Source organism: Dendrobates tinctorius, unplaced genomic scaffold (genome assembly GCF_039654945.1).
Source record: "Dendrobates tinctorius isolate UK_male_01 unplaced genomic scaffold, ASM3965494v1 ptg000199l, whole genome shotgun sequence".
Taxonomy (NCBI): domain Eukaryota; kingdom Metazoa; phylum Chordata; class Amphibia; order Anura; family Dendrobatidae; genus Dendrobates; species Dendrobates tinctorius.
The window spans coordinates 3,100,001-3,122,255 of NW_027361866.1; the positions used below are offsets into that span (position 1 = coordinate 3,100,001).

The 22,255-nt window shown below is 40.2% G+C and overlaps 1 protein-coding gene across 9 annotated transcripts in view; it reads left to right on the forward strand.

Moving 5' to 3' along the window:
* Nucleotides 1-22,255, forward strand: part of LOC141056737 (uncharacterized) — a 347,515-nt gene that overhangs the window by 235,739 nt on the left and 89,521 nt on the right. For all 9 annotated transcript variants that reach the window (XM_073553185.1, XM_073553184.1, XM_073553183.1 and 6 more), the window contains 4 exons: nucleotides 4,674-4,716; nucleotides 6,105-6,169; nucleotides 11,492-11,602; nucleotides 17,040-17,127. In XM_073553185.1, the coding sequence (XP_073409286.1) occupies nucleotides 4,674-4,716; nucleotides 6,105-6,169; nucleotides 11,492-11,602; nucleotides 17,040-17,127 (307 nt within the window). The remainder of the gene's footprint in view (nucleotides 1-4,673; nucleotides 4,717-6,104; nucleotides 6,170-11,491; nucleotides 11,603-17,039; nucleotides 17,128-22,255) is intronic.

Here is a 22,255-nt window from a genome sequence, read left to right on the forward strand (position 1 = left end):
CTTATTACAGAAATCAGTGCAATTGTGCTTCTATGGCAGGTAAGTTGAGGAGGAAAAACTTGACGTGATAGAAAAAAACTGACTACATTTTTGGAATCAGCATGCCAATTTTAGTATAAATCAGCTCAAAAACCTAACTCAACAGAAATTTTTTTTCAAATTGTTCCCCAGTGTTATTTATGTGGTGACTGAAAAGACCCCAGATAATGAGGGACATTCTATTTGAGTAGAAAAACTTTGATAACTTTATAGCTAAGCAGTACTCTGAACAAATTTTGGTGCTATTTTTACCCCTTTTCCTGTGTGAAAATTAAACATGTGGGGTTAAATCTATTTTTTTTTAAATGTAATTACTTTCTTAATTGCCCAACAAACCATGTGGTCCTTTCCTATTAGTCATTATAAAAATTAAAAATTGGGGAGCTAAAAACATTTTAGTGGTAAAAATGTAATTATTCTTTCTTCACTGCTAAATGGTATAACATTCTGTGAGGTACGTCTGGTGTCAACATGCTCATTGCTCCCCTATATAAATTCTTTGGGGTGGTTTCTAAAATGGGGTCAGTTATGGTGGAGTTCTCTTTTCTGGCACCTCAGGGGCTCTGCCAATGTGACATGGCACCCTCGAACTATTCTAGCAAACTCTAAACTCCAATATTGCGATACTCCAATAAAGCTCCTTCTCAGCTTTGCACTGTGTCTCATAAGTAGTTTTCACCCACATATGGGGTATTAGCGTACTAGAGATAAATTCTGTAACAAATTGTACCATTAGTTCTGTCCTATTATTTTTTCTGAAAATTTTAAACTTGAGGCAGAAACAACATTTTACTGGAAAAAAAATTGTAATTTTCCATTTACTCAGCCCAATGTTATATAATTTTACGAATCACCTGAGGGTTATAAATGCTCACTATACCATTTGATGAATTCTTCAAGAGGTGTAGTTTCTAAAATGTAGTCACTTGTGGGAGTTTCTGTTGTTTTGGCATTTCAGGGGCTCTTCAAATGTAATACGGCATCAGCAGTCTGTTCCAGTCAAAATTGCGCTCCAGAATTCAATTGGCCCGTTTTTCTTCCGAGCCCTGTCATGTGCCACAAATATGGGCAATTGGCATACTTAGGAGAAATTGTACAACAAATTGAATAGTCATTTTTCTACTGTTATATTTATGAAAATGCAAAATTTGAGGCTAAAGCAACATCTTTGTGGGAAAAAGTAAAATTTTCATTTTTTGCATCCACATTGCTTTAATTCCTGTGAAGCACCTGAAGGGTTAATAAACTTTTTGAATGTGGTTTTGAGCATTTTGAGGAGTGTAGTTTTTAAAATAGTATCATTTTTTTCTATTTTCTGTCATATAGGCCCTCAATGTCACTTCACATGTGATGTGATCGGTAAAAAAAATTGGTTTTGTACATTTTGTTGGAAAATGAGAAATTGGTGATAAACTTTTAATGCTTCTAACTTCCTAACAAAAAAATTATGTTTAAAAACTGATGGCCACATAAAGTAGACATGTGGTAAATGCTATTTCTTAACTATTTTGTGTGATATAATTATCTGGTTTGCTAAAGTGCTAAATTTTTGCCAAAAGTCCAATATTTTCACAAATAAATGCAAAAAAATATCGCCCTAAATTCACTACTAACATAAAGTACAATGTATCACAAATAAAGAGCCTCAGAATTACTTGAAGCATTCCAGAGTTATTACCACAAAAAGAGATACTGGTTAGAATTGTAAAATTTGGCCTAGTCAGGAAGGTTGAAACAGGCTTGGGTTGAAGATGTTAACATATGCCATAGGAGACCTAGTGAGGACATTGTGAGGACTTGTTATTTGCAGCTTACCAATCTGCAATAAATAATTTTTTTGGGAAAATTTTTCCTAAGTTGGTGATTTTGAATTTTAAAAGATTTGATTAGTTGTAGATGGAGAAGCTTTGCAAATTTCTTTTTTTGTGCATACAAGAAATTGCTAATGAAGCACTGATGGTAAAAATGGTCACATTGACCAAACACTGATGTCTGATAGAACACACAGTTTAAATATGATTTATTTTTCTCATGTAAATGAAAAAAGAAATTATGTCTGAGGTAACAAGGTAGGGCTAGATGAAGATGTGCAAGTTAAGTTTTAGGAAATTGTTTACGGAGTCTGGCTACTCCATTGACACGGCTTCCATCGACAGTCTTGAGAATAGCCACTCCAATTAACAGGTCCCAAGGAATGCATTGGTGTTAACCATGTAATTCCTGCACAGGGATTTGGCCAGACATGATGTCAGCCCTACCATCTCCACTGTTAACAGAGGTATATGGTGAAGCTTTAGTTGTAATGTGTATAAACTAAGACATCTTTCTGTTAGCAGATTCCCTCCAGTTTTTCAAAGACGATTAGCAAATGTACTAAATACCATTATTGGAACATGTCTATTACTAGAAATAATACCTAGTTCCATTTTTTTACTTTCCAAACCACAACGATATCTAAAACGAAAATATTTTTAAGCCAAACCCTTTGTGAAGGCAAATGTGCTTATTAAATATAGTGCAAACATGAGTTCTTCAGGATTAAATGCCACAATTTCTGTAAATTAGGTCAGAAGAACTATCAGCAGTTCAGAAAATTACCAATTTTATACCCAAAACTAAAGGTTGAGAGTCGATATATATTAAGTACAGTATAATTAAATTTGTTTCAGCGGAGAATTGGACTGAAATATAATGTGGAAGTTCTAAAACAAAAAAATGAACAGGGGTAAACAACACTGATGAGCGAGCGTGCTCATCACTACTCGTGATTCTCTCGAGCATCAGTGTGCTTGAGATGCTCTTTACTCGGTGAGTACTTTTTGAATGCCCAAGTGGGAGCTCAAGTCCCTGCATGTTTGCCACTTTTTAGACAGCCAATAAACTTGTTGGGATTGCTTGCCAGTCACTGTAATGCTGTAGCCACATGCGTTTCGCAGTCGCTTCTTCCCGGGGGGCCGTAGATAATATATACTTCCTATGTAGTTATCATTAGGTAAATATTTATGCATCTTCACTTACTTGTGACACATGTTACATCCATGAATTTGGCTGCCCAGTATTCACTCTGCCTTTTGTTCCATACCCTTATAATTAATTATTTTGTGTCTTAACTTCATTTAAATCTGATGAATAAATATTTTTGATTTTTACTTGGGTTTTTGTACTTCCCTTCTTTTTGGATATATTGTGTGTTTAGAAATAGCATTGCAATATTGGGTAGGAGACATACAGAGCGAAGACAGCAGCACACAAGGGGAGAGATATGCAGCACCACAACAAGCAGGAAGAGTCTGTGGGGTGGCTAGAGACACAATGAGGGCAACTGTTCCCCAGAGCACCAACACATGTGAAGTTGCCAAGCCAAGCGTTGGGTGTTTCCGAGTCTGGCACTTTTTTAAAGACAGTCCATTTAACCCAAAAAAGGAAATTTGCAACATCTGCCATGGCAGCATCAGCAGGGGCAGCACAACTATCAGTCTGACCACAACCAGCATGCTCAGGCACATGCAAGCAAAGTACCTGACTACCTGGGCCGAATGCCAGGTTCCAGAAACAGTGTCTGCGGGTGACACCACTGCCTCTTCCCCTGTTATATGTGCATGCCAATCCCACACTTGCAACCACAGTCAGCAACAACATCCACCTCCTTGTCCCATTGCAGTTTTAAGTTGTCCCTACCCCACTGGAACGCAGTCAGAAATACGCAGCCACCCATCCACAGGTCACAATACTAAGTGGCCACATTTCAAGACTGCTTCCTCTGGAATAGTTGCGGTTTAGGCTTGTGGAGACAGAAGCTTTACATAACCTCATGGTCATGGCCATCCGTCGGTACTTGGTCCCCAGCTGCCAATAGTTCTCCTGGTGTGCAGTCCCTGCCTTACACAAGCACGTGTTACATAACAACAGATGGGGACAGAGCCTTGACCAACACTGTTACTGGGAAGATCCACTTAACCACGGACACCTGGACAAGTGGATGTGGCCAAGGATGAACACTGCGTGAACATTGTGGAAGCCGGGACCCAGTCTGACCGGGGACGGAACACATACTACTGACAATGAGGATTGCGGGCCCTGGTTAAATCAGGGTTGACCTCACCTTCTACAGCAGTTCCACCTCTTCCTCATCCTCCATGTTCCTTTATGTAATTTTTAAAATGTAAAACATGAAAATATATATTTTATGCCTAAAATTCAATCTTTTACTCTAGGCCTTTTAGAAATCAATTGATCTTCAACATGCTTAATTGTTCACAATAACAGTAATTTTGACCAGGGGGTGCTTAAGCTGTATGCTGTATGTCCCATGAAAAGGTACAATAAAATATTTACAAAGATGTGAGGGGTGCACTCACTTTTGTGAGATACTGTTAGTGACATTGTGCCATGCCATGATCATGGTTGCAATACGATTACAATGACATTTGTAAAATTGTCCCCATTGTCAAGAACAAATCTTCACTTATTGACCGTCTTATGTCAGGATGACTGTAAATAGTTAGCACATTGTTCTCTAACAGTCTGACAAATGTGGCAGAGGAGATAACACAGTGGGTTACTTCACTCAAATATCCACTTAATGCAATAAATTACCAGTAACCACACTGGGTACATTATTTTTTCTTTTTCAGACGGAAAGCCGTAATGGAACTAGGCCGCCACCTCCACAAAACCGTGAGTTAAATTATTTACCTCCAGCCATTTTCCTCTACTTTATTATCACATATATTTAGTAGATGGAAATGTTACTCTCTCTATGCTGTGGAACGTTATGCAGTGATAACAACACTGAAGAGCTGAATGACTTAACAAAGTTTTTGCCAAAAATGCTTGTTTTATGGAAAATATTCCATTTCTGTTTTGTGTGTGGACCTACAATAATTATTTTAATTGCCGTGTTGGAAAGCCAAGGTGTGAAGATTGTGTGTTTTGTGAAGGCAAACAAAAGATTTAATTTTTTGTATTTTGTGAACTGATAAGAGCCGGTACATTATGAATAGATATGACAACTTTGTGCTAATTTCACTATACATGGACCACTATAAAAAGTAGAATATATAAAGGACCAATGATTGCATGTTGTGTGATATCAGAGGGTTGGTTTGTCAGTCTGCTTATTACAAATTCTACTATTCTAATTTTTCTAATTGGCACGTCTCCTAAGGGTATGTGCACGCAGAGTTTTTTGAAGAGTCTTTTGGAATGGGTCGTCTGAAAACTTGCAGAAAAAACAATCAACTAAAAAAAACTGCTTAAAAGACTTTTCCTATAAAATTCTGTTGTAGAATGACTTGCTGGCCGCATGTTCAGTCTTTTGAGCACTTTTCTTCCACTTCAGGTTTGGAAAGTGTTTGACAGAAGTGACCTGTCGATTCCTTTGGCGCTCCACACTTTACAATAGAATTCAACACGAAGGCTACAAAAATGACTCTAAGATTTCATTTAGTGTTTTGTAAGCAGTTTGAGGCATTTATTTTTTGGTAATTTTTTATTCACTGCTTAATAGATTTCCAAAAACATTTTAAGATCATCCACAAAAAAATTTAATATGCTAAAAAACATTAACAAAACATTTATGGAAACACTTTAATAATAATATTAATAGGGGAAGCAAGAAAAAGGAGCCTTCAGTATAGTGACATACAAATAGCTATGTAGATTGAGCTGCATTTTAAAACAACGGTTTTATCTCACTCCAGTGCAGGATTCACAGCCTCACGGCTCAATACTGTTGTGTAATGTACTCCATGCTTCTGCTACTTCTGTCTGTGCGATACAATGAAAGAAGAGCTGGAACCCTGATGCCTGATACTGTGTATGGAAAACTGATGTTTAGGCTACATTCACATGTTCTAGTATTTGGTCAGTATTTTACATCAGTATTTGTAAGCTAAAATCTGGAGTTTAGCAACCAGAGGAAAAGTATAAAAGAAAAACGCCACCACTTCTGCATTTTTCACGCGCTCCTGTATAGTTTTTTTAACTATTTAGTTTTAGCTCTAGATTTTTACTTTTTTCACGATTTTCTGTGTTAATTGTTCATTTGATTTATTTCATGCCAGGAATGGAGTCCTCTGATGAAGGAGTTACAGATGAAGCCTGGACCCTCTTAACTCCTGTCCCTCAGGTTAGAAGTATGATGGGGGTTTTTCAGATAAAAAATTACGAATCAAATTGAAAGCTTTCATAAGATTCAATAAAGAGTAAAGTAAATTATAACAAAGTACTCTATTCTGCTAACTGTTTTGTGTATCATTGGTTTTAGGTTTCCACATTTGCAGATATCTTAAATTGTTACTTACCTTTGGGCTATACTTTTTACTAAATATTACTATCCTGCTCTATAGTAGATTCCTAATATACATTGACCCGGTTCTTTAAAGAAGCGCTCCTCCTCCCATCCAATTGTTAATTCTCTTAATATATTGCAGTCAACATATTGTATAGTTATCACTGTGCGCTTGCAATTGCTCATTTTGCCTTTCTACCCAGTTAATTCTTCTCTTTTCCCTTAGGTTTATGACTTTACGTTATTAAAACCTGACTAGCTGAATCCTTCTAAGCTCTATGTAGAAACAGAAGGTCAGTTTTCCCTGCCGGAGTCATCACTGATAAAGTCCCTGACAGGGAAGGAGAGAGCAACTGAGTCAGGAGATGAAGAGGAGAATGATTTCTGCAGGGAAAATAGATTTCCTGTTTCTACATAGAGAAAAGAGAAGAATTTACTGGCTAGAAAGGAAAAATGAGCAATTGTAAGTACACAGTGCTAAATAATATGATGACTGCAATATATTAGGAGGGTAAAACCTTTGATTTGAGTGCTTCTTTAAGTTACCATGGCTTTAGATTAAGATATTTTTAACATCCAATGGGTCTTTGCTTATTGAAACTGTATTCATCACATAACGCCACAGACACTGCAAGGCGTTAAAATGCGTTTGTTTTCCCCTTTATTTGAAGCATTTTTGGTGTAGATTTGAAGGAGCATTAATTACAGAAACACTTTGATTCTGCAGTTAAAAATGCAAATGCATTTTTTTTTACACGTGTTTTCTCAGACGCCCCATCGATGACTATAGAGAAAAAAAGAGCAATAAAGTTCACAGTGTGTAGAAGTTTTCATGAAATCACATCCACTTTGCTTGGACTGTTAAACATAGCAGATTTCATACACAAAGAAATGCAGAGGAAAAAATACAGCATTTACACTACGTGGCTTCTATGCTGAGCTGTCATTTTTATTGATACCATTTTGAGCTAAAAACAATATTTTGATCGCCTGTCTACAAGTCGCAAATCATATAGATGAGACGACGAAAACTAAATCTCTGAGCACGCCAAAATACTCGGCGATCACCCGAGCATGCTTGGGGAGACCCGAGCAACAATGCTACTCACTAATCGTTAGCACATATCATTGGTGCATTATTTGTAGTTACACAGGAGCCCAAAAGGTAAGGGGACAATTTCCCCTTCAAAGCAGATGGAATTAGGAATTATGTATTATGATGAGCTCTTGGGCTGCAAAGGTCCCGATTCCTGTTCTTGCATAGGGACCCTCTTCTGTCTGTGCCTGCCAGTGTGTTAGTATTGCTGTATGCTTTTCACGGCTTTTTAATGCACAGCATCACATAGGGCCATTCACTTTGTAGGGTGCTGTAACACAAGATGAAAATAATTTTTTAACTAATTGGAATAAATACCCAATGGTCTCTTCAGAATGCAAATGAGCACATGAAAAAACAGATCATTCCTGTACATAAGCAGTAGGAAAGCAATTTTCTTTGTATAGAGAAGTGAAATATCTGCATAGATCTACTATGAACCATATACCGGTATCTTTCTGAGAATAAACCGAATCTAATAGCCCAGCCGGGTATTGTAAATGATAAAGAAAAACATCTTTTTCAGGTTTTAAGGATCATCCTCAACTGGCAAATGATGTAAAAGGAACATCACTTGGAAATACCCACGTTTATTGATTATTAGAAAATGAACATGCAAATAACATTGTCCGGCCCTTGCATTCTCCTGTTCTCCTGATGTAGCTTGACAAATTGCAGCTCCCTCAGTGACTGCCAAGTAATCAGACTGTGACAAATGCCTTACTACCAGCAATTTGTTTTCATTTTACTGAAAATTTCCTGTGCACAACGGCCGTCTCAACAATACATGCTTATTATTTAGTTTAGCTATTTCTTATGAGCAGTTTGGTTGAATCACGGCATGTCTGGATATTCTTTAAATGTATTCCTACTCCATAATTTAACCGTAAAACTCCAATAAATAACAATCAAGAATGTGGGAATGCTAACAGGAAATCTCCAAACTGAGCAAATTCTGGACAAGCAAGATATTCAACATAATATTTTCAATAGCAGATGTGAATAAATTATAAATGCTCTCCTCTATTCCTCTCTTTAAACAAATATTAAAGGGGTGCTCCAGGTAGGGCAGCGGCAACTGTAGCTGACTTGCCGAAAAAGGTCTTGACTTGGAAAGGGTATGCGATACTGTACTGTCTTGCTATTCATCACAAAGAACTGGAGCATTCCAACTGTATACCCTGCAGTATCATTTGTTTTTATGTAGTGAACTAGGGAACATTGATCTGTGTCCATCTTCTCCCATGGTGTTACAGGGCAGTCCAGGAACAGACGAGGTATGAGGGGGGTGCCATTATCGTATATCTTCATAGGGTGCCAACCTCCGCAGATAGGAAGGGGTTCATTACATTATAATAGGGATAGAGTACTCTTCTATCACTTTAGACATTTATCTTTATATTTGTGCACTGGTTCACTTTTACGTATGCACTTTATTTACTTTGGTACTACAAATGATTCTGATTAAACAATTTTAGGAATTACCAAATAAAGGTTATATTTTATTAAAGTTTTTCTTGTACAGTGGGAAAAAAGTATTCAGTCAGCCACCATTTGTGCAAGTTCTCCCACTTAAAAACATGAGCGAGGCCTGTAATTGACACCATAGGTAGACGACAACTATTAGAATCAAAATGAGAAAACAAATCCAGAAAATCACCTTTTCTGATTTGGCAAGATTTATTTTTCAAATTATGGTGGAAAATAAGTATTTGGTCATTAACAAAAGTTAATCTCAATATTTTGTTATATATTTTGCTATGTTGGCAATGACAGAGGTCAAACATTTCCTGTAAGGCAACACAAAAGATCTAACCCTGGCCCACTGTAAGTCTTCACAAGGTTGGCACACACTGTTGATGGTATGTTGGCCCAGTCCTCCATGAAGATCTCCTCTAGAGCAGTGATGTTTTGGGCCTGTCACTGGGCAACACAGACTTCAAATCCCTCCAAAGGTTTTCTATGGGGTTGAGATCTGGAGACTGGCTAGACCACTACAAGGCCCTTCATATACTTCTTACGAAGCTACTCATTCATTGCCCTGGAGGTGTGCTTAGGATCATTATCATGCTGAAAGACCCATCCACATTTCATCTTCTTTGCCCGTGCTGATGGAAGGAGGTTTGCACTCAAAATCTCACGATACGTGGCCCCATTCATTATTTCATGTGCATGGATCAGTCATCCTCATCCCTTTGCAGAGAAACAACCCTAAAGCATGATGTTGCCACCTTCATGCTTCACAGTAGGTATGGTGTTCTTTGGATTCTCGTCCAAACACAACAAGTTTTGCTTCTATCAAACAGTTCTACTTTAGTTTCATCAGACCATATGACATTCTCCCTATACTCTTCTGGATAATCCAGGTGCTCTCTAGCAAACTTCAGATGGGCCCAGACATGTACTGGTTTAAACAGGGGGACACATCTGGCACTGCAGGATTTGAGTCCCTGGTGGCGTAGTGTGTTACTGATGGTAGCCTTTGTTACGGTGGTCCCAGCTCAAATACAGGCCATTCACTAGGTCCCCCTGTGTGGTTCTGGGATTTTTGCTCATCGTTCTTGTGATCATTTTGACCCCACGGCGTGAGATATTGCCCATATCGAGGGAGATTATCAGTGGTCTTGTATGTCTTCCATTTTGTTATTATTGCTCCCACAGTTGATTTCATGACACCAAGCTGCTTGTCTATTGCAGATTCAGTCTTCCCAGCCTGGTGCAGGGCTACAATTTTGTTTCTGGTGCCCTTCGACAGCTCTTTGGACTTCACCATAGTGGAGTTTGGAGTGTGACTGTTTTAGGATGTGGACAGTTGTCTTTTATACTGATAAGAAGTTCAAACAGGTGTCATTACTACAGGTAATGAGTGGAGGACATAGGAGCCTCTTAAAGAAGAAGTTACAGGTCTGTAAGAGCCAGAAATCTTGCATGTTTTTAGGTGACCAAATACTTATTTTCCACCATAATTTGCAAAATAAATCTTGCCAAATCAGACAAGGTGATTTTCTGGATTTGTTTTCTCATTTTGTCTCTCATAGTTGTGATCTACCTATGATGTCAATTACAGGCCTCTATCATCAATTTAAGTGGGAGAACTTGCACAATTGGTAGCTGACTAAATAATTTTTTCCCCACTGTAAATCTGGTTTGATACCCTATTGTCACATCAATTCTTGTTTCCTAGGTGTAAAAACTTGCAAAATCGGAAGTATATCAAATACCCCACATATTTTCCCAACTATATGTGTCATTGATTTGCTTGTGCTCCAGCAACAGGTGTGGTCCCACCTGCCACACATCCTCACCATTTGTGTGCACCATCGTCAGTACTTCCACATCCTTGTCCATTACCACACACTTTACGCACTTTCTAATTACTAGGTCTCTGGAAACCAAGTTTCCTTGATTAATTAAAAAATACATCTTTTTAATTAAAAAAAGTGTGGTCACCTGTAGCAGGCCAATCGTTTTTTTAATTTTATTTCAATCTACCTTAATTTCACACAAAGCAGGTTAAGCTGTATGGATGACAACAGTGAATTTTTGGAAAAAAATATGGTCTCGTGCATCAGTTACGGACTGCAAAACCCTAATATCTGCCTAGAGTCTGTATTCAGCCAGTCTCCCTGCTCCAGCAGCTCCTAAATGCAGAATGTATCAAATAGAAAGAGCAAAGCATAACAATAGTCCTTAAAAGGACTTTTAGTATGATGGCATCAGCCAATGCTCGAAAAAGGCCGATCACATCTGAACACCGAGATACTAAAGTGATATCTGAGTATCACCAAGCACGTTCGCTCATCACTAGTGGCAATGCCTTCTCAAAGGAAAGCATTTGCTAATAGTATTTCCTGTTCATGAAGCAGAATAAATCTCACTGGATGCAGTTAGAACAACCAAAGAATACATTTTCATTCATACATTCAGAGAACGGTACTCGATAGAAAAAAAAATTGTGCAAGTTAAAAAATTAATTTTTATTTTCATATTAAATACATTAAGTTATTAAAATCATGAAAAACATAAATATTTAGAACTTCTTTAAATGTTTTTATTGTGTTTAGCTGCGATGTATCTGCTACACCCCGAGGAAGGAAAAGCCCATACTCAGCGATCAAGACATTCAGACAACGAAGAACAATATAGAAGAACTCTTGTATGAAATGGAAACTTTAGTAAGTTTTTTTATATAGAAAAAAGATACAAGAAAAAATGGCACCAACCAGTCAACGAATCACTGGTTAATATAAGGAATACCACTTAAATATAGGAATGGTGGTGCATGTAAAATGAGATGAAGTATAATGAAAAAATGCAGAAAAAAATAGCAGTTAAAATTTTTTTCCATGCGAAATGATGTCCTTTATTTCATGTGGTGGGACCCTCAAAAGCAGATCCTACCACATGGTTTAACTTGCTTGGACCCGCAGAAGCTTTGGGATAGGTGCCAAACGGCTGTTATCCTATTCTACTTCCCCGCTCCCCCTGCTTTCTAAAGACTGTCCTATCACATGAAATAAAGGACATCATTTTTTAAGGAATGGTGAGTGCTGTTTTTTCTGCAAGTTTTTTTTATGCTTCCACAGTCAGAAAAAGGTGAATTTTCAAGATATATTTAAGTTGCAAATGTCAACTGATTAAATATAGGGAGCGAAGGAAACATCTGAATCAAACAATATTCAAATACAGTAAATGCACCTCCCTTGAGTTTTGGTACTGATCTAGAAACATCAGGCTTAGGTAGATTGGTATAGAAAAAAAAATCAGTTTTTGAAAGATTCAGTTTTAAACACAGAGAGAACATCATGTTGGAGATGATAGAAGGAGAAGGAGAGCGCTACATCCGTGAATCAATATTAGAATGAAAACCTTAAGATATGGATACTGCTCACCTGAGGAAGTTGTGCTGAACAGGCACAACACTCCAATAGGCTGTTTTGATGCATCCAGGGCTGCTCCACTGACTGACCATTCCAAATACCTTAGCATGAAACTGAATACTTGAGCCAGAAAGAAAGATTGTGGTTTCGTCCAGGCATTGTTTCAGGGGCATTCTGTATCCCTCATCAAATTACACAATGAAGGGGTTGGACTGTCCCCAAAATGCATAGCTTAATAAATTGTTAATTTTATCTTGACTTTGCTTGTCGTTCCTCGTGAACGCGTTGACAGTACCGTAACCACTTTCTTTCTGTTCCATAATGCTGGAGATGGCTGACAGAAAATTAGATCTGTTTTGTAGTAATGTAGGACTCATTTCACAGGAAAAAATATATAATTGAGTTATATCTGAAACTAGAGATAGTACTGAAAGCTAAATATGCTGAGAGTTTGCCCAGGAGGAGCTGTCTAGAGAGAAAAGAGGAGGAGACCTAGGACTAATCCTGAAGAACCCCAACAGCAAGGGGAAAAGGTTAAGCAGAAGAGTCAACAAAAAATATATTGATTTATTTGTCAAAGAAGTTTGAGAAGAATGAAAAAAGAGCAATGGAAGTTGTTGGTGTACAATCTCAAATGCAGTAGAGAGATCCTAAGAAATCTGTGGAAAGTGGTTTCGAAGACTCCATAGCTTTTAGCCTTCAGGAGATCATTTGCCACTTTAGTAAGGGCAGTTACTATAAGCCAGAAAAATATAACATATAATGTCCAATATAATAGTAACAAAAAATAGTACAGCAAAATAAAACGAATATATCTTAGTATTGGTTAATATTAGTGATGAGCACTGCTTGCTACTCAATAGAGCATTAGGGTGCTCGGGCAAGCTCGTTACTTGTCCGTGTATCAGGGTGCTCAAGGGCAATGCTCAAGGCCCAATCCCATAGGTCTAGCAGCTGCTAGACAGCCAATCTCCATTCGGGGATTGCCTGCCATATAAAGTAATGCAATATGTTATGAATGGGTCACCGAGGAGGAGAGCGCAATAGGCTATGCCACCAGAACTCCAGAGAGGTTGGTCGCTCAGCGGATTGCAGACCCCTGATCTTAACAACACAACTAGCAGTAGCTGTGGAGTGTTCCTACGTTGTCCTAGACGCTTCGTCACAGCTGGAGGACTAACTAAGCCTCAAGACAGAAAGTTGAAATCTAAATTGCCCCGGAGCAGATCCCCAAAGGAATAGACAGCCCCCAAACATATATTGTTGGCGAGACAAGATGAAGCACAAACACAGACAGAAAATAGACTGCGCAAATGATGGGGCCCACACTGACTAGACAGGACAGGACAGAAAAGGCACTGTCTGCAATCACACAAAAACCCAAACAAATCCATCACGACTGATGTGCAAAAATACTGAGGTTTGCACAAACCTCGCCCCCACTATATCAGCACTCAGGTGTGAACTGGCAGCTAGCAACAGGCTAATACAGCAGGGGACTGAGCAAACAAACAAAAGATACAAAAATACAGGGCAGGAGCAAACAGCCCCTGGGGGTGCAAGCTGACCCCTGACAGCAAGGCAAAATCAGATGCAAAGGGATTAGCAAATCACACTTAGCTGAAAAATTCAGGATCAGGCAGGAGACAGAAATCCTCAATAAGCAAAGAAAAGAGTATCACCGGCAGCCACTGAGAGAAGTCTGCTAGCTTATGGAGTCCCAGTCACTACCCCCACTCCTCCAATTATCTTCTGCAGCTGTTGGGTTAACATCATGTTGAACAGCTCCACTACCAGCAGTATCCACCAGAGGGAGCCTTGCCTCAAAAGTCAGATTAAGAGAGTTCACAACAGCAACAGCCATGTTGGCTGCTGGCATTACTGTGATTGGCCAGCCACATTGCGTCATCCGGTCTATCTAAGACCCGGGAACTTGATATTCGGTCCACTGACCACTGAAATCAGAGGATAAAATGAATATTTACTGTTTCCCCTGGCCATCTCTTGGCACCGAGAGATGGGTGGGGGAAGCAGTGAATATTCATTAAGCATTTACCACTGCTTAACTGGCAGAAGAGTTATTTAAAAAGAAATAAACACACACAAAAGTCCTTTATTTAAAAAAAAACACTACCTGACAATTTCCCTCATTTACCCATGTATTAGAAAGTAAATGTCTGGCGCTGGACACGTGGCATGAACTGGCTCTCTGCACCTTGGAGGTCCTGGCCTGCCCTGCCGCATGCGTTTTGTCAGAGCGGGTTTTTAGTGGCGCTGGTGGAATTATAATACATAAGTGCATTCACCTGTCAACTGAAAACACAGACAGGCTGACTATTATAAAAATGAACAAGGGCTGGATTGGGCCAGACTTCTCTACACCACCAAATGATAACAGCGAAACATAACCTCCAATACAGTGTCTTTTTTTGTGAGGTGTATTCCCATGCACCTCTTCACACCCACACATGGGTATACGCTTCCTGATTTTGGCTATTTGGTGTCATCCTCCTCCTTCTCCTTATCCTCATCACCCACCAGACCACCACCACTAGAACACGAGGGTGACCGTGTTCAGTGCTGCTACAGCTACTCTAGTTTGTTGAAAGGGTGTTTATGATGCCTGTCAAAATTTTTTAAAAATATGTACCCCACAAGGGTAAATGTTTGTCAGCCCATACATTTAGTGTATGGGCATTGCAAGGAGAGGAGACCCGCTCCTTTATAATAGGAACATTTTTTTATGAGGCTTTCCTCCACGTCTCTTTCAAGGGGCATTGGAGTGCCTCCTAATTTTTGGAAGGCCTTGCATTCAATGCATAGGCAAACACTATGGGAGTCCCACTTCCTAATAATGGAAACATTGTTTTCAGGAGGCCCACATCTATGGCTGTTCCAAAGGTTATTGTGATGCATGTAACTTTGGTGCAGGCAGGCCTTGCATTCAATACATAGGCTGACAGTATGGCAGTACCAAAAGAATAATGTGAACTTGGTTTTCCTGTGGCCTTCCAGTACATGGGTTCAAAGGCTTATTGGGGTGCGTGTAACTTTGGTGCAGGGCAGACCTTGCATTCAATGCATAGGCTAACAGCATGGCAGTACCAAAAGGATAATGTGAACTTTGTTTTCCTGTCACCTTCCAGTACGTGGGTTCAAAGGATTGTTGGGGTGCATGTAACTTTGTGGCAAGGCAGGCCTGGCATTCAATGCATAGGCTAACAGTATGGAAGAACCAAATGAATATTGTGAACTTGGTTTTCCTATGGCCACCCAGTACCTGGATTCAAAGGCTTATTGGGGTGCATGTAACTTTCTTGCAGGGCAGGCCTTGCTTTCAATGCATAGGCTAACAGTATGGAAGAACCAAATGAATAATGTGAACTTGGTTTTCCTGTGGCCATCCAGTACCTGGGTTCAAAGGCTTATTGGGGTGCATGTAACTTTGTTGCAGGGCAGGCCTGGCATTCAATGCATAGGCTAATAGCATGGCAGTACCAAAAGAATAATGTGAACTTTGTTTTCCTGTGGCCATCCAGTACCTGGGTTCAAAGGGTTATTGGGTTGCGTGTAACTTTGGTGCAGGGCAGGCCTTGCATTCAATGCATAGGCTAACAGCATGGCAGTACCAAAAGAATAGGGTGAACTTGGTTTTCCTGTGGCCATCCAGTATATGGGTTCAAAGGCTTATGGGGGTACATGTGATTTTGTGGCAGGGAGGGCCTTGCATTCAACGCATAGGCTAGCAGTATGGCATTATCAAATGGAAAATAATTGGAACTTTTGTTTCATGTGGCCATCCAGAACGTTTGTTCCAAGGGTTATTGGGGTGCATGTAACTTTGGGGCAAGGCAACCCTTGCATTCAATGCATAGGCAAACACTATGGGAGACCCACGTACTTAAATGGGAACTTTTTTTAGGATGCCCTCCTGTACGTCTACTGAAAGGGGAATTGGGGTGCGTCCTAATTTTTGGAAGCCCAGACACTCATTGCATAGGCAATAACAGTATAGGAGACCCACTGTTTAATAATGGCCCTTTAAGAATAGTAATGCCGACTGATGCCAATATAAAAATAGGCTTTGTGACTTTAAGAGTCACTCCTTCATAAATGAAACAAGATGTGTCTTATGTTGTGTCATACACCACTTGGTCAGCTAAGGTTGTTAAATGCTTCAATGACATTTCCCAGTAACTGAATTTGTATTGTTTGAAAGCAATGGTAACGTTGAAAAATGCATTAAAAACGTGAGAACATAGCCAAAGTGGTGGAGGAACATTTTTTGGGGGGGATATTTCTTTTGCCTTACATACAATTTATTACCCTGGAAAGGATGTCCCTTAACATATTTCCCTGTAAAATCCATTTTGGTTTCATTTTTGTATGTTTTACTGTGTCCCTGTAAAAGTGGTGTTACACTCTAACAACATTGGTCACAGCAGTGACCTAGGAGTCAGAAATTCTTCCAGGGGCCTTCCCCATAATATTCACATGTCATTTGTGCACTGTTCCCATACATTTCTGATGTTTTGATACCCTAGAAATACCTTGGGGGGGGAGAAGTCACGGCAAAAAAAGCTCGGATTTCCCATAGACTAACACTGGGCTCATTGCTCGGATCGAGTACCCAAGTATTCCAATTTGCGCGACTCGAGCAACGAGCGCCTGAGCATTTTAGTGCTTGCTCATTACTAATGTTTAGGGATATTGTGTGTCTTTAAATATCCAGGGAGAAAGAAGTAGGTGGAATCTCAACTGGAAACTGGATTACTATTTACCAGGGTACAGAGAACGCTCTTCATCTAGACATTTACGAGGTAGGTAATATTCAAGAGAATATTTTCTCATGTGTTTGGCCTCAAATCTTGATGGATGACAAATGTGGAAAAAAGCATCAGGAATTTTGACTTTGAACATGCCAGATCCTTCATTATTATGGAAGATGATTTATGCCTGGTAATAAATAGATTAGCTTCCTAATTCAATATGACTCATCAATATATCTGGCAGCATATATGAAAAGAAAACCAATACACTGTTTTCTTAAAACCTGTCAGCAGTATTTTGCTAAGTAAACTACAGGCATTGTCAGGTTGGTAGTGTTAAAATGATTAAAATGATATCTGGGGTGAAGAAATGCATCTTGTGGTTCTTGTGGAATCAGTGTTAGAAGTTTTTAGTTAATGATATGCCCATGCTCTGGGGCGCGACTGTAGGCAGAGTCTTATCTTCCTGCTCTAAGCCAGAGAAGTCAAGGAAAGACCTGCCCCAAAGCACAAACTTGTGTCTCATCGTAGAGACAGAGAGAGAGAAAGACTGTTAATACTTTAGGGCAGTTCTGTGGGCAGGTCTTTCCATGGTTTCTTTGGCTTAGAGCAGGAAGATAAGACTCTGTCTACAGTCCCATCCTGGAACATGGGCATATCATTAACTAAAAACTTTTAACACTGATAATACGAGAACCATAAGACGTAGTTCTTCACCCCATGTATCATTTTAAACAGTGTAGCAGCGCCAACATGACAATGCCTGTAGTTTACTTAGCCAAATCCTGCTGACAGGATCGCTTTAAGTCTCACATACACATTAGACAAATGTCAGCCAAAGCACCAATATTGGCAGGATCATCCTACAGCCTAATATGTGTGGGGGGTCTCCCTACTCCCCTCTGACAGATGATGTTGAGAAAATAATGATCTGGCATGTTGGTTTACTGATCTTTTTACTCTTCAGGAGGAGATAACCACTGTCAAAGCAGTTTCTGTGTGTGGGAAATTTGGGAGAGATAGCAATCGGCCAAATGTTCATTCAACTGACAACAATCTATTGTGTATGTAAGACTTTGGACACAGAAATATAGTTTAATTAAAACATTGCAGCAGCTTGTAGGCACCACTGATTGTTGCTCATTGCATGCGAATTCCTGCATCTCTCCCTGAATTCACAATGTAAGGCTAGGTTCAGATTTGCGGATGTCAGCGCTACAGAGGGCTGCGTAGTTCCTCCATGAAGCTCCGCCCACTACCGCACCTCCTTCATTCAGCTCTGCCTACATCTGTATGTGGCCTGTGTACCTATCTTTATCATTGGGTATGCAGGCCATGTGGATGTATGCGGATGCGTCTGCATGTGTCGTTTTGATGCTGCAGCGACCTGCGTAGAACGCAACATGTTGCATTTTGTTGCGGTCGCCGCAGAGTCTGCATACATCCACATGGCCTGCATAACCAATGTTAAAGATAGGTACGCAAGCCGCATGCAGATGTAGGTGGAGCTGAACAGAGGAAGTGCGGCAGTGGGCAGAGCTTTATGGAGGAACTACGCAGTTCTCCGCAGCCCTGACATCCACAAATCTGAACCTAGCCTTAGATGTACCGTAAGTAGCTCTCCCTAATGGCAATGGTAAGCTTAATGAGCAATTGAAAAAATGTACCCTTTTGAAGCCAATAATGAAGTGATGCTTGCAAGGGAGACCAAAAGCAGTAAAAAAAGATTTTGGGGGTATGTTACAAGCAAGAGAAAAGTCAAAGATGTTATATGATTTTTACAGAATGAAAAGGGTAAAGTGGTCAAAAATGATGTTGAGAAGGCCAAACTTTTAAATTCCTGTTTTGCATCTGTGTCCTCTAAGAAACCAATTGTAACATCAACTAATCTTCACAGTGTCATTGAAAAAATAAAAGAATTTAGACCATCTATAAACAGAGAGATGGTGAGGGAACATTTAGATAATTTAAATAAATTTAAATCTCCTGGTCCAGATGAATTACATCCTAGGCTACTGAAAGAGTTAGCTGAGGAAATTGCAGAACCACTATCCAGAATATTTGAAAAATCCTGGAAAACAGGAGAAGTCCCAGAAGATTGGAGAAGAGTAACTGTTGTCCCCATCTTCAAAAAAGGAAAGAAGACAGAGCCAGGAAATTACAGGCCAGTGAGCCTTACTTCCATACCAGGAAAGATATTTGAACAAATTATTAAGCAGCATGTATTTAAGTACTTGGATAAGAAAACAGTAATTAACCAGAGCCAACATGGGTTTGTAGTCAACAAGTCTTGCCAGACTAATCTAATTTACTTATATGATGGATTCACTGACTGGGTGGATCATGGAAATGTGGTAGATATCGTAAATATCGACTTCTGCAAAGCACTTGGTAAAGTACTTTTATACCATAAAAAATGATCAAGCATGGGATTGGCAAGGCTACGGTTAGGTGGATTCATAACTGCCTCAATGAACGTACTCAAAGATTGGTAATATATGATTACACATCCAATTGGCAAAGTGTTTCAAGTGTGTTACCACAAGTCTCTTTCCTGGCCCCAGTGTTGTTGAACATTTTTATAAATGATCTAGAAAAGGAAACTGAAGGTAAACTAATCAAATTTGAAGGCGATGCAAACCTAGAAGGGATAGCTAGCACTAGAGAAGACAGAGAAAAGATTCACAAGGCTCTAGATAAGCTTGAACAATGGGCAGTGAGTAATAGTATGGTATTTTTTTTAAACCAGTTATTTTTATTTAGGTTTCAAAAGATTTTAAACAATAAACAGTGGATATCAATATACATGTAACATTTCACATATCTTGTAATAATACAATCAAAGCCATCCCCCCCTCCCCCCTCCCCCAATACTCCTTATGCCGGGTATAATTGAGAGTCTTAGCAATCATATCACAGCAATCCAGGCGGACCATATTTTTTCGAAAGTTCTTTCACCATGCCTTCGCCTGTAAATGCTTTCCTCTAAATGCATTACCGTACATTTCTGAGCAATAAATTCCCTCCTAGTGGGGGATTCCGAATCCTTCCATTTTCGTGCTATTAGTTTGCGTGCCACATACAGCAACCTCGCTATTGCCTCCTTGTAATGTTCTGAGACAGGAATCCCATCCACCTCCCCCAAAACACACAGCACTGGATTCCTGTCGAGCGTACATGCATAAGCTCTCTCAATTTTGTTGATAACGACCAGCCAGTATGCCCCCAGCTGCGGACACGACCATAACATATGTAACAGTCCGGCCTGGTCTGTGCCACATCTAGGGCAGCTAGAGTCTCCCCTCAAGTCTGCCTTGAATAGGACCAGCGGTGTTTTGTATGTTCTATGTATTACATATAATTGGGAGAGCCGTGCCTGCTCGCTTAGAGAGATCTTTGGGACATATTCAAGAATAGCCTCCCATTGTTCTGTTGTGAGGGTACCCACCTCCCTTTCCCATTTACTCTTTGCAGTGAGGTGACTGTCCCCCAGATAAGAGTGTAGTAGATCATGATATATGCTCGATATAACTCCCCTCGTCCCTCCCTTCATACACACAAAGTCTAGTACAATGTCGCCCTGAACCGTCATGGCTCCCAATCTACACTGTGCCCTCCAAGCATGTCGAAGCATATAGTATTGAAACCCCCATACCGAAGGCAAATCAAATTCCTCTCTCAATGTCTCAAAGGTCTTCAGGTCCGTTCCACTCTGCAGCTGGCACACATATCTCACTCCTTTCGCCTTCCAGTTGCCCATTTGACGCAGCTTATTAAGTTCCGGCAGATGCTCATTGTCCCACACCGGTGAGTACCTAGTCAGCTCATCCACCCCTCTGATCCTTTTAATGGTGTCCCATACCTTCTGAATCATGCCTATGGTAGGATATGGTGCTCCCAGTTTCTTAAAAGTACCATCCTCTAGACCCTGGATAAGTGGGCGTCTCCCCGTCACATGTACCAGCACCCGGTGAGCTGCTCCTCCACAATCGAGCTATCTCCACCCCCTGACATGTTGGCCCAGTACTGCCAAGAAATAGACCCATGGACTTGGTGCGGCCAGTCCTCCCTCTTCCTTCCCTTTTTGCAGAGTTCCAAATTTAATCCGTGCCTGCCTCTTGCCCCATATCAAGGATCTGAAGATAGAATCAATGCCCTGAAACCGTTTTTTTGGTAGCCATATCGGCGAATTGTGCAAAACGTACATTAGTTGTGGCATAAAGGACCATCTTAATCAGGTTAGTTCTACCCGTTACCGTTAAGGCCAATTTGCACCATGCACCTATTTTCCCTTTAAATTTCTCTAGCAGAGGAACCAAATTCAGATCCGTGAATCGGGACAGTGGAAGAGCTACCCATATCCCTAGGTATCTAAACTGTGAAACTAGCTGGAGTTGTTTCCCCCTCTCATCTATCTCCTCCACTTCTATTGCTCTATCCACAGCCATGACATAAGACTTGTGCCAATTTATCTCCAGTCCCGAAATGCTTACAAATTGTTTAATTACATCCATCGTGCACCCCAGTGTCTCTCCTGCACTTTCCAAAAACAGCAGGATGTCGTCGTTATACAATGATATTTTTTCTTCCAGCTTCCCAAATTTAAATCCGACCACTCCTCTCTCAGCTCTGATCTTGGCCGCCAGGGGCTCCACTGCCACCGCGAACAATAGCGGGGACAGCGGACACCCCTGCCTTGTGCCTCTATGCAAGTCAAACATCCCGGACTGTTCTCCATTCACCTTAACTACCGCCTTTGGGGATGAGTACAATAACTTCACCCAGGCCATGAACGCGGGGCCGAATCCCATCAGATCCATGATTTTGCATAAGTATTGCCATTCCACGCTATCAAATGCTTTTCTAGCGTCCAATGACATCACTATTCTCCTGCCACCATTATCAGCAGGCAGTTGCATATTAAGAAATAATCTTCTCAAGGTAACAGCTGTGGAGCGGTTAGGCATAAAGCCCGACTGGTCCTCGTGTATAATGGTATGCGCAACCCCGGTGAGCCGGGTGGCCAGGATCTTGGCGAGTATTTTGACATCCGTTGTCAACAACGAAATGGGCCTGTACGATTCCGCATCCATGGGATCTTTTCCCTCCTTCGGCAGAACTACTATCACCGCTTCCTCCATTGATCTCGGCAGTGCCCCGTCACTAAAGCCTCATCAAA